The sequence below is a fragment of the Pecten maximus genome, chromosome 14, assembly GCF_902652985.1.
Source record: "Pecten maximus chromosome 14, xPecMax1.1, whole genome shotgun sequence".
NCBI classification, from domain to species: domain Eukaryota; kingdom Metazoa; phylum Mollusca; class Bivalvia; order Pectinida; family Pectinidae; genus Pecten; species Pecten maximus.
This window is the reverse complement of record NC_047028.1, coordinates 17,840,277-17,854,263: the sequence shown is the minus strand read 5'-3', so window position 1 is coordinate 17,854,263 and position 13,987 is coordinate 17,840,277. Positions and strand designations below refer to the sequence as shown.

At 35.4% G+C, this 13,987-nt stretch overlaps 1 protein-coding gene across 1 annotated transcript; it reads left to right on the top strand.

The window, feature by feature from the left end:
- Positions 1 to 569: 569 nt before the first annotated feature.
- On the top strand, positions 570 to 12,200 carry LOC117342098 (DNA replication licensing factor mcm7-like). Its single transcript, XM_033904091.1, has 14 exons — positions 570 to 723; positions 956 to 1,035; positions 1,904 to 2,068; positions 2,265 to 2,395; positions 2,775 to 3,093; positions 3,358 to 3,462; positions 3,580 to 3,657; positions 4,971 to 5,184; positions 5,573 to 5,656; positions 6,420 to 6,631; positions 7,123 to 7,388; positions 8,028 to 8,196; positions 8,753 to 8,862; positions 11,369 to 12,200. Exons 1-14 carry the CDS (start codon positions 693 to 695, stop codon positions 11,574 to 11,576), a joined length of 2,172 nt encoding a protein of 723 aa, XP_033759982.1. The 5' UTR covers positions 570 to 692; the 3' UTR covers positions 11,577 to 12,200.
- The last annotated feature ends 1,787 nt before the right edge of the window (positions 12,201 to 13,987 follow it).

Genomic DNA, 13,987 nt, shown 5'->3' with positions numbered 1-13,987 from the left:
TGCGCAATGGGAAAAGAATTTTCTGGTCAAAGTTATCATAAGACCATATAAAGACAACAAAGTAATTACTTAATCATTCTATTGGCATTTTAAAATATTGAGGTTTTATTTTATATGGTGGCTAAATATTTCACTTTTCCACGAAGTCATAAAATAGAATGTTCGGATTGTCTAAATAAAAAACCATCAATGGATAAATCCGGAAAGCATGGTCCCGTGAATATTTGTTTTATTATTCATTTTTTTAATCTGTACTCAATATTGTAGTCAGGATAGAAAATATTTTAAAATATACTAATAAGTTCCAGAGAAGTAATGAAATGGTTATATTATTAGTGGTCTTCGGACAGCACCAACTTTGTATTTTACATTAGACCATCACTCATTTTCCCTTTCATCCCTGAGGTTTGCTTATTAAGACAGAACACTAACATGATTTTTTTTTCAAATGTTATAAAAGCTTGATAAAAACCAATGTAATCCACGGCTATCTCATAAAAATGTGTAAAGATTGTGTTCCGATGCGAATAGTTCAGACCGACTCGATTATTATTTTTTAAATACTTCCTGTCATTCTGTTCACGTGGTCAGGATTTTCGCGCGGTTTTTGGTGGGCTTTGTAAACACAGGGGGAGAAAGAACAATTTCCAACGTAAAAACGCATAACCGACCACTGAAAAAAAGAGAAGAAAATGCCACCTAGAGATTATGAAGCCGATAAAGGTAAGCAATCATTGACACAACAAATGAGTTAGTAATAGACATTCACAAATAAGTCCGAGTGTTAATTAGCCGTAATCGTCATTTTTTGACGGAGGCCGAATGACAAAAGAAGAAGAAGCTGATGAGCGTCAGCACTGTTAAAAAATAATGTGTCCTGATCACGATGACACTTCTTGTTATATTTTAACCACAAACTAGTTGTTTTTAATGTTTTGTTGTAATTGAATTGCAGAAAAAATCAAGACATTTCTCCGTGAGTTCTATGTTGATGGTGCAGACGGTGGAAAAGATTTTGTCTACGGACAACAACTGGTAAGTTTTGAAAATTTCATTTTGGCCACAAGTATTAGTTTATTCAATGTAGTATTAGTTTATTAAATGTTTGAAGGGGTGGATGGCCAAAAACTATTAATTAAATCTATCATTGCTGACCAATGTGTCCCCCCCCCCCCCCCCCCCCCCAACAAACGCAAAAAAAAATAATGATTTGCATGTTAGAAAGTACCAAAAATTGATGCAATACTTCCGGCAGTGTAACTAACATAAAGTTTCTAGGTACTGGTAGACAATGCTTTCAATAAACATATTTAAGTAAAATATTATTTACCTTGTTGTAAATTAAATCATCATTAAATGGTATATTTCAAAATAATAAACTGACAAAAAGACTTTTCTTTTCTTTCTTTTTTTATCAAAATGCATGCTCGCAAAAGTGACACCTGAAACTTGCAGGGGACGTTTATAAACAACAGTCGAGTATACTGCAAGTAAATGTAGTTATAATTTGACCGAGTTCCCCTTGATCGAACAAGGTCATGTTATCACACTGTTCTAAAAAGCGCATGTGAGCGAGATTTAGAGCTACCTAAGGCTTTACTTCACCAGTACATTTATTTGTTTGTTGATATATTTCTGTAAGTTTTACAGTTACAATTTGTAGTTTTCTGAAAGTACAGTGTAAACCTGGATGAAATCCATTGCTAGCGATATCTGTTGTTTCAGTGTGTTGTACATTGCGTCCTATGTTACGCAAACAGCATGTGTTTTATCAATGTACAAAGTACAATACAGGTACGATTTTGACATCCTACAACAGGTTATCCTGTTAAGGTTCACTTAATCCGAGTCAGTTATGCTAACCATTAACTTTCAGCACTAGCCCAATCTTCATTTTTAACAGGTGAAAATTGCCCACAGAGAGCAGGTTGGTCTGACTATTGATATCGATGACATAACAGAATATGATCCGGATTTAGGGGAGGCTATTGTTGACAACACCAGGCGATACATCAACATATTTAGCGATGCAGTTCAGGAGCTTTTGCCAGACTACAAAGAGAGAGAAGTAAGTAAAGTTATGAAGAAAAATCTGTTCAGTATGCAATTATGCAATTTCCAGCAGTGCCTAAGTGAAAGAATGGTCACATTAGTATGATGTAGAATTTTATTGTTGATAGCATGTGGCTTACATTGTTCTAAAAAGATTAATATTAAAATATTCATGTTTGTGATATCAGAATTTGTATATGTTAATTCTTCAGGTTGTGAACAAAGATGCTTTGGATGTTTATATTGAGCATCGTCTTCTCATGGAACAGAGGAATCATCCAGATGGAGCAGAGATTACTCGTGACCCAAAAAATAAATACCCAGCTGAGTTAATGAGAAGATTGTAAGTAATGTAACGCTAGGTACAGCTAGGACATAGCTTTAATGCTTGAAAAGTCAACAATTAGGAAATTTCAGTACAAACATGGTGAAGAGAAACAACTTGCAATGTTGTTTTGGTTCAGTAGAAATCAAGGAAAGGCATTAAACTTAATGCTGCAAATGTTGGAAAGGTTTCAACAATCACTTCTCAGTAAACATCCCTTTACAGGAGATGAGTCATACATTTTGAAGTGATTGATAGTGATTTTGTGATCATATCATTTTAAGAGAAGTTTTTGAATTTTATACTTGCTTCAATATTGTTTCAGTTTTGAGCTGTGCAAAATTGATGTTGGAACTGTTTCCAAGTATCACATGAATTTTGTTTGTTCTTTCTCCAGTGAACTTTACTTCAAATCTCAATCTGGACAGAAGCATTCTGCCATTCGTGATGTCAAGGCTGATAGTATAGGGAAGCTTGTTTGTGTCAAGGGCATTGTTACCAGGGCAACAGAGGTAAAACCCATGTTATCTGTTGCCACCTACACCTGTGATACCTGTGGTAATGAAACTTATCAGCCAATCAACTCGCCTTCTTTCATGCCTTTGATCATGTGCCCCAGTCAGGACTGTACAACAAATCGATCAGGAGGTCGTCTGTATCTGCAGACACGGGGGTCAAAGTTCATCAAATTTCAAGAAGTGAAAATTCAAGAACATGTAAGTTGCAACAATATTGATAGATCATTATGAGTACTATTGTATTAAAGCTGAACAAGTCTCCAACTCTGTGGTGTTTATTTTGCATCTGTCATGAAATTAACAATTACATTTTAAATTGCTTTGGTTGAGAAACCCAATTATGGATGGAAGGGACGTCAGGTTCAATTTTTTCACTCATTAGAATATACCTTAAATAAGTTAATTTATCCAGATAATTCATTTTCCTTAGATATGCTTGATAATTTTCATTTCTGACTTCAGAGTGATCAAGTGCCAGTTGGAAACATCCCACGAGGAATGACAGTGCTTTGTCGTGGAGAAATGACACGCCTTGCTCAGCCTGGGGATCATGTCAGCATATCTGGTGTATCCTTTCTCTGCTTTTCACAAAAATGCTTTGTTATATATAATGGTTTAAGAAGAAAGTAATTTGTAATTTGTTATAGTCGCTTCTGGTAATATGCTTCCTTGACCAAAGATCAGGTTTTCTTGCCAATGATGAAACAAGGTTTCAGGGATATGCAACAGGGCCTGTTATCAGAGACCTTCTTAGAAGCACATGTAAGTATGCGGGTCTTTTGGTGGTCTATTTATAGATACTCTCTCGTCTCTACCCATGTCGGTTTGTGTTTCTCGGGAAGCTGAAAAAAGGGCTGGTCTCTGGCTCTCTGCTGTTGTTGTTAATAAGACAGATTACCATTATTGTTTGGATGGCATGTGACAGACCTCCCGTATGTTGTTCAGTAAGGTAGTCGCCAACTTCTACAAGGAGACCCTGCCTTAAAAAGACCTTAGCTGTTCACGAGGAGATGAACCCATGAAATAAACAAACAAATCATAGCGACCAGACACCATTGAGTTATCCTCTAATTCACAGGGAAACTCAACAATTTAATTTTTTTTTAAATGAGATCTTGACATTTGAATTTGACACCAGAAATTTACCAGTCTTTGAACATTTCTGTTTGCTTGGAACTTAAAAATTCATAAAAAGCAAATGATAATAACAATGTCAACAAGAGTTATTGAGAATATGTCTCAATATGAAAGTAATTTGTGCTTAAACTGATGAAAGAATGCTTGTGTATAAAATCTGAACAAAACTAAAATTTGCCAAGTAGTTGCAATGGGGGAAGATTTTTTTTTTTTTAAGTAAAGTTTATCAACCGAGAACCATTAAGAGAAGTTACTTACTCTAAAGACTACCACAAAATATGCCAGATATTGTCTCTAACTTACCATCCATAGAAATTCATTATTTCTTGAGTCCAGTCATAAAAAGATTAGCTTACAGCTGTAAAACTATAAACATGGTAACTTACGAAGTTATATACTGCTTCTCACAAAAATGTAGGAGAAAGGGTATCCATGATATAGAAATATATCTAATTATCACCAACAATGGAAAAATATAATACATATATGCATGTTTGTAATAATTAGCATCCCGATTTCACGGAAAGTTACATGCAAAATATAGAGGTGGAGCATGATTAGTTTCTTCCGGGGGGCAATTAGTTATTTATTCAAACATTTGAAGAGTGGTAATGTTATGTAAAAATATACAATAGCCATTCTTGTTTTCAATCTTGATTACTCTTTAAGGTTTAGCATCCTTAATATTAGAAATTTAACTCATTCATAATCTAATTTATTTATTCTTTTTCCTTGTAACCATATACGTTCTGCTCAATTTCTTTCACAAACTTGATGTTTGCTCTGTTCAATCCATTGATGATGTGTCATAATTTAATGTCAACATCTACTTTTGATTAAGTGTTTATCAAGTGGATTTTGTACTGAATATTACTCAAATTTTCCATGATAGATGTTTGTGGCATGATTGAGGACTTTGAATGTATTTTAAATTGTAGAGAATTGTTAAGATGAATAAGACAGAAGATGATGAATTAGGAGCTGAAGAGTTATCAGAAGATGAGATTAAAAAGGTTGCAGAGGATGACTTCTATGATAAATTAGCAAGCAGTATAGCCCCAGAAATTTTCGGCCATGAGGATGTGAAGAAAGCTCTCCTCCTTCTTTTAGTTGGTGGTGTTGACAAATCACCTAGGGGCATGAAAATCAGAGGTCAGTCTTTTGCACTGAAGTATGTAGATTGTTTTAAGATTCATAAATCAAGAATAATATTGTTGATTTTCTTGATACAATAGTTCCTATTATTCAGACAGAGAGGGGATAAACAGGATATAATAATGAAAGAAATGATGTACTTTATATTTTCAGACCTACAACTATCTAAAGAATAGATGGCATATGAAATAATTGTTTAGAAATTTATATGATGATAATGCTGTGGTTTTAAATTATGCAAAAAATTAAAGTTCAAAAAACATTCTTGTGATATTTTGTAACTAGAAATTTAAGTTTTAATTGTACTGATGTTTGTGCTATCCTAACCATAACTGTTGATAAGCCATAAAGTTAATAAACTAAAGTAAACTTGTGATGTTTGTAGGAAATATAAACATTTGTTTGATGGGCGACCCTGGAGTGGCCAAGTCTCAGCTGCTGTCTTACATTGATCGACTCGCACCTCGCAGTAAGTAAAGTATGAAGGCCAACCTTCAAGTACACAATCTCAATTCCATGGACATTCCACTTCAGTGGCTTCTTAAGTTTAATATAATTTACTTATAGATATATATATAGTTTAATAAGTATCAGAATTTATAAAACGATTTAAAATGTATCATTTTGCAGTTCTTTTCATAAATGAGAGAAAAAGCAACATAGAAAAGTGGATTAACAAAAAGAACGGGAGGGGATGATTAGGAAAACTAATTACTTATTGTAATAATTAAGATTATGATAAATTCGTAAAAGAAAAAATCATTTTTGATAAAAAAAAAAAAAGCTTTTTAACAAAGGTTCATATGGATATAGATATATTTATTGCCTGCATCCATTAATTATCATATTATATCATATCATATCATATTGAGGTATAATTGATGGTGGTTTTTCTCCGGGTACTCCGGCTTTCCTCCACCTCCAAAACCTGGCACGTCCTTAAATGACCCTGGCTGTTAATAGGACGTTAAACAAAAACAAACCAAAAACAAAAAGTATAATTGAAATACATGTAGTTATTTGTTCAATATTGTGATTGATCTGAGTGTTCAATGAATGGTGTTTAAGATATTAGGGTGTTAATAATATGGTACCAAAAGTATAAAATATCCAAAATCCTACCAACTATTTTATCTGTCTTTATGATCTTAACGTTTGCTTAGAGATAAAACCATAGGAAACCCCTTCTAACTATATGTCTAGATTGACCTTGACCTTGACCTTTGTTACAGGTCAATACACAACGGGTCGTGGTTCGTCTGGTGTGGGATTGACTGCAGCAGTGATTAAGGACCCTATTACTAACGAGATGACACTGGAAGGAGGGGCTCTTGTGCTGGCTGATCAGGGAGTGTGCTGTATTGACGAGTTTGATAAGATGATGGACACGGACAGGACATCCATCCATGAGGTCATGGAACAGCAGACAATCTCCATCGCTAAGGTAACTTAACTGATGAAATGCTGTTATGTGGGGTTATTTGCGTAAAAATAAGAAATAAATAAAAAATAACTCAAGATTAATGCAGCACGCGTGCCTCTGCTCCCATTTTACTGGAAATGAAGCTAATTGTAAAATCAAAGTAAAATCAAAACATGCCTAAATTAAGAGTTGAATACAAAAATAATTCATTTGAACTTCAATGGAAAATATCAACATCCTTTAAATACTAGAGATTGAAAAGAGTAAAGTCCAATACATAACTAACATTTAAAGAAGAAAAAGGGGTCACTGAACTGTCTAATTTAACAGCACAGTATTTGTATTTGATTCTAGAAAGCTTCCATGAAAAATATTGACATCAGTATCGTACCATTATTTCTAAAGTGAATGACAAACTCTTCAATACTACTTGCCTCTAGACACTTGTGGCTGGGGGATATTCATGATGGCAATGTAATTTAACTTATTTCATAATTATGCTGTTTTAACAGGCAGGTATCATGACAAGTCTAAATGCCCGCGTTTCCATCTTGGCCGCTGCCAACCCTGCTTACGGTCGTTACAACCCCAAGAAGACCATAGAACAGAACATCCAGCTGCCCGCAGCCCTGCTGTCTAGGTTTGACTTGCTATGGCTGATGCAGGACAAACCAGACCGTGATAATGACCTGAGACTTGCCCAGCATATTACTTACGTACATCAGCACAACATCCAACCCCCGACAACATTCACTCCACTCGACATGAAACTCATGAGGTACGGTCACTTAAATAGTATATTCTTGTGAATTAGTTTGTCTCACCCAATATCAGTTATGTACTTTACAAAGTCCAGTACAACAATATGTGAAACCTTACAACTACTTAGGTTATTTATTGGCTGAAAAAATGAAGCGCAAACTTTCGAATGGTGGTATACTGTAATGAACGCAAATTTTTTATGGCATAAAACTATACAACAGCTTGTGTTCTTGTTATCAATCAATCATAATTACTCTTTGAGGTGTGATGTCTTTGATATTAGAAATTTAAATGTCATTTATCTCACTTTTCTGGATCTTTTCCTTGTAACTAACTACATTAAGCTCTTATTTCTTTCACAAAACCTCTCTGCTCTATTTAATCCATGGCAATATCTAAATTTAACATCTACTTGTTATACATGTTGATAAACTGGTAACCTGGTAGGCATGGGTTAGACGCCGCATCAACTGATGGATTCTAATTAAAATTGGTGAAATACTTCTGGAATTTGTCACTTCTTGTTTTGAGATTTTGTCACTTCTTGTTTTGAGATTACAGGATTATTGGTTCGTCTTGTCTTGATTTGTCATTAAATTACTTACTAATTGGTGTTAGTATTTGCTTGGAATTAAAACTTAAAAACGTATTACAGGAGATACATTGCCCTGTGTAAAAAGAAGCAGCCTGTGATTCCGGAGGGTCTGGCAGAATATATCACAGGGGCTTACGTGGAAATGAGAAAGGAGTCGAGAAACAGCAAAGATACGACCTTCACCTCTGCACGTACACTCCTGGCCATACTTCGCCTTTCTACAGCTCTCGTAAGTTTTTCACTTATATCCAAATAATGGCAGGTGTATAAAGGTTTCTGATATGTTATCAAAGGCAATTAAGGTTAAGTATCTACCCAACAGGAGGACCCCAAGTTTGGCAAATAAGAACCACTGAAAGAATTTGTTTTCATCATGAACCATATAATAAGCCAGATATTCTCTCTCACCAGCTACCATGCAGAAAATGTCTTTATTTCAGGAGTCCTCCGATGCCATGGGATAATGTTACTAGAATACCCCTCAAAAACTTCAGAACCGTTGTTATAAGTAAACTTCAGTTTTGAGGGAAAATTTGCAGAAATTTCCATAGATTTTGATTTTGGTAGCATTTCCATTGCCGTATGGATTTATTTATTTGTTATATAACTTTATGGGGGACCAAACAAATTAAGTGGTAACAACAACAAAAAGGAAACAGGAGAATAAGTGAATTACAACATTATCAAGAATCTTTAAAAGAAAAGTGTGGTATCTAAAATCTAAGACTGGAGTTTATTTGAAATGCTTTTGTAATGTCAATAAGTGGTCTATTTATAACAACCAGGCAAGACTGAGGTTAGCCGATGCAGTGGAAAAGGAAGACGTTAACGAGGCCATGAGGCTCACTGAAATGTCCAAGGACACGCTCAATCCAGCACATGAGGTTCATTCACGGTCAGTATCTCTCATATCTCACGTAGTCAGGGTCCAAGTTAACTTTTTTCATCACTAGCAATTCATTGCAGGTGCCTAAAATTTCCACAAGGAAAATGAAACTGTGAACTAGCAAACTTTATAGCAGTGTTTTCATTGATTTTAATACAAAGTCAAGTAGAGAAAATACAGGAATCGCCACTTATTGATTTGATTCGTCATAAAATCCTTATTCCTAATATTGGTATCTATTTTCCACTCATATTTTCACTATTTATGCTTATGTAGCACATATATGAACAGATTGTCGGGGAAAACATACTTGCAAAAATTTGCGTTTTAACTAGCATTTCCTTCACTTTCACCCATGCTCTTTCATTACTTGGCTCGGAAAATAAATTTTTTGAGTAACTACATCTTTTGTAAATTTTCAAAATTAAATACAAAGGACATCTATAAAATAAACTACAGTATATAGTCTAATATTGATTTATTATCACCGCTTTCACCGAAACTGGATACGATCGTATATTGATTTGGGTTTGTCTGTCCATCTGTCATGCTTGGTTTCCATGAAATAAATGGAACAGTTTTTACCAGGTTTTTAGCTCACCTGGACCGAAGGTCCGGTGAGCTTATGTCATGGCGCGTCGTCCGTCAACATTTGCTTCAAATCGCTACTAGTCAAAAAGTTCTTATTGGATTTTGACCAAATTTGGTCAGAAACATTCTTGGGGAAGGGGAACAGATTTTGCATAAATGGTGACTCTGACCCCCAAGGGGCCAATGGGGCGGGGCCCAATAGGGGAAATGGAGGTAATGCCTTTAAATCCCTACTAGTCATAAAGTTATAAATGGATTCGAACCCAATTTAGTCAGAAACATCCTTGGGGGAAGGGGAACAGATATTGCATAAATGGTCACTCTGACCCCTGAGGGGGCCAATGGGACGGGGCCCAATAGGGGAAATAGAGGTAAAGCCTTTAAATCGCTACTAGTCATACAGTTATGAATGGATTTGAACTTAATTTGGTCAGAAACATCCTTGGGGGAAGGGGATCAGATATTGCATAAATGGTGACTCTGACCACTAAGGGGCCGGAGAGGCGGGGCCCAATAGGGGAAATTGAGGCAATTCCTTTAAAACGCTACTTGTCATAAAGTTATGAATGGATTTGAACCCAATTTGGTCAGAAACATCCTTGGTGGAAGGGGAACAGAATTTGCATAAATGGTGACTCTGACCCCCGATGGGCTAATGGGCCGGGGCCCAATAGGGAAAATAGAGGTTATGCCTTTAAATCGCTACTAGTCAAAAAGTTATGAATGGATTGGATCCCAAGTTGGTCGAAAAACATCCTTGAAGGAAAGGAAACAGATTTTGCATAAATGGTGTCTCTTACCTCCAAGGAACCAAAGGGGCAGGGCCCAATAGCAGAAATAGAGGTAATTCCTTTAAATCGCTACTAGTCTTTAAGTTATGAACAGATTTGAACCCAATTTAGTCGGAAACATCCTTGGGGGAAGGGGAACAGATATTGCATAAATGGTAACTCTGACCCCGAGGGGCCAAAGCGGCGGGCCCAATAGGAGAAATAGAGGTAATTAATTGAAATTGCTACTAGTCATTAAGTTATGAATGGATTTGAACCCAATTTGGTCAGAAACATCCTTGAGGAAAGAGAAACAGATTTTGCATTTAATGATGGCTTTGCCAAAAGTTTTGGGGCCCCATAGGGGAAATAAAGGTAATTACTTTAAATCGCTATTAATCATAGAGTTATGAATGCATGTTTGAAACTTGGAGAGTCTGGACTTCGTTATTTCTTTAAAGCTGTTGGGATCCCCACACTTTAAGCATATATAAAGCATTGTTTGAGGTTGACAAATAAAACGAATTTAACATGAACACTATTTTGACATTTGGTAAAATCTAACCAGGTGAGCGATACAGGCCCCATGGGCCTCTTGTTTTCAAACGTGATTAGAATGTTAATTGCCTAAAGGGCAAGGCCAAGTTCGATTGTGGGAAGTTATTTGACAGAGTTATGGCCTATTCATTAATGATAAAAATAATTTTCTGCTGTTTCCCATTTTATAACTCCCATAAATATTATACGATTATCATCACCCTTAGTAACAACATTATCATCCCTTGATTCATGAAAAACATTGTTATGTACCGTTTTACAACTCCCAAATATTTTCAAACTTAAGAACAGGATTTAATGTACCAAGGGCTCAGCCGAATTTGTGATCGGGTTTGGTAATGACAGATGAAAAGAGTAGTCTTGAAAATCCGTTTACTTTATCCAGTAATACATGTTCAATAAAACATCTGACTTCTGTACAAGACTTTCAAGCAATACATTATTGCTCAACAGAATTTATCTTTCTGCAGTAGAGCTGTTATGACATGTTTACTCTTTTAATTCAAAAATGTATGCCTACAATATGTCGGGAAAGGGGGGATTTAAATTCAACTAATTTGCTTGTCTAAACTTTAAACTTGATCTTTAAATTTCAGGGCCCAAAATGTAACGGATCGCATCTTTAACCTTATCCGAGAGATGGTTCCAGGAAAGGGTGCTCGTACAGTGAAAGTTAATGACGTTATGGAACAGTGCACGTCCAAAGGATTCAAGCCCGACCAGGTGGATGCATGTATTGAGGAATACGAGGAGCTCAATGTATGGCAGGTCAACCAGGCTCACACCAAAATCACCTTCATCTAGACTTGTGTAAATGGCAAAACAGATGTTGGTTAACAGAACAAGACATATTCAGGGTTTAAATCGCAGACCTGTAGATCGAGCCATCATCAATAGTCGGTAAACATCAGACCAGGAGGAGAATGAGCAAGATCAAAGGGAATTGCCCTCGATATGTTTCATTTTAAGTCCTTTATCGAGAAAAGTTCTGAAAATGATTGTGTCAAGGATAATTACAATGAAAGCGTTCTTACCAAGAAAAATTGCCTGTAAACTTCATTTTTTGTCTTGTAACGAACACTGGTAGGGCAAGAAACTCAAAAGTAGAAAGACAGATTTATTTCTCGACATTGATGTCAAATCCGTTGATGTCATTTGACATCATCAGTTTCAGACAGAAGGTAAAAATCATGTTTTCCATTTCTGCGATTTTTTATCGAAAATATAAAAATTGTGTAAGTTATTAATCTGCATATTTATATCTATGCAGTGTTTTGTACATTGAGCTTATATTATGAAAACATTTCTGGTGTCAGAATTAATTTGATATGTGTATACATAAAGCAATAATCTGGTATTCAGTGTAGCTAGCTGGTGTCCAATAAATTTTTAATGATGTTTCATTTTGTAAATAAAATATGAATTAATGAACATTTTTTGTTCTGTTATTGGTTCCTTTACCATTGAAACCAAGGGGACTAAAGGGTTCTTCTCATCTGTCTGTCAGTCCGTCCACTCAGTTTTCAGCACTTTTCTCAGGTATGCTTCAAGCTATGTTGGTGAAAGTTGGTATGTAACTTAAGTATATCCAGCCCGTTCCATCTTATATTGATAAATAACTACTGTTTACTATAGCCAGACTGTTCCATCTTATATGGATAACCATTATTTACTATAGCCAGACTGTTCCATCTTATATTGATAACCACTATTTACTATAGCCAGGCTGTTCCATCTTATATTGATAAATAGCCACTATTTACTATAGCCAGGCCGTTCCATCTTATATTGATAACCACTATTTACTATAGCCAGGCTGTTCCATCTTATATTGATAACCACTATTTACTATAGCCAGGCTGTTCCATCTTATATTGATAAATAACCACTATTTACTATAGCCAGACAGTTCCATCTTATATTGATAAATAACCACTATTTACTATAGCCAGACTGTTCCATCTTATATTGATAAATAAACACTATTTACTATAGCCAGACTGTTCCGTCTTATATTGATAAATAAACACTATTTACTATAGCCAGACTGTTCCGTCTTATATTGATAAATAACCACTATTTACTATAGCCAGACCGTTCCATCTTATATTGATAAATAACCACTATTTACTATAGCCAGGCTGTTCCATCTTATATTGATAAATAACCACTATTTACTATAGCCAGGCCGTTCCATCTTATATTGATAACCACTATTTACTATAGCCAGGCTGTTCCATCTTATATTGATAACCACTATTTACTATAGCCAGACTGTTCCATCTTATATTGATAAATAGCCACTATTTACTATAGCCAGGCCGTTCCATCTTCTATTGATAACCACTATTTACTATAGCCAGCCTGTTCCATCTTATATTGATAAATAACCACTATTTACTATAGCCAGGCCGTTCCATCTTATATTGATAACCACTATTTACTATATCCAGGCCGTTCCATCTTATATTGATAAATAACCACTATTTACTATAGCCAGACTGTTCCATCTTATATTGATAAATAGCCACTATTTACTATAGCCAGGCCGTTCCATCTTATATTGATAACCACTATTTACTATATCCAGGCCGTTCCATCTTATATTGATAAATAACCACTATTTACTATAGCCAGACTGTTCCATCTTATATTGATAAATAACCACTATTTACTATATCCAGGCTGTTCCATCTTATATTGATAAATAACCACTATTTACTATATCCAGACTGTTCCATCTTATATTGATAATAACCACTATTTACTATAGCCAGGCTCTTGCATCTTATATTGATAAATAACCACTATTTACTATAGCCAGACTGTTCCATCTTATATGGATAATAACCAATTATTTGGGAGACATGCGCGAGTGATATCCAGTTGCTCTGGTCAGATCAAAGTAAATAGGTGATTGAGCCTTCGACCACAAGACAATGTGCATCCCAACTTAACATGGGTATTACATGATACCAAAGTGAGTTTGCCCCTACTGTAGTTAGACCATAGTCTCTATAGTTGATGCTAAAAGGGGCAAGTCTGATCAGAAACTATTGTGGCTATGGTCTAGGAAGTTTGATCACAAACTATAGTGGCTATGGTCTAGGAAGTTTGATCAGAAACTATAGTGGATATGGTCTAGAAAGTCTGATGAGAAACTATCGTGGCTATGGTCTAGAAAGTTTGATGAGAAACTCTAGTGGCTATGGTCT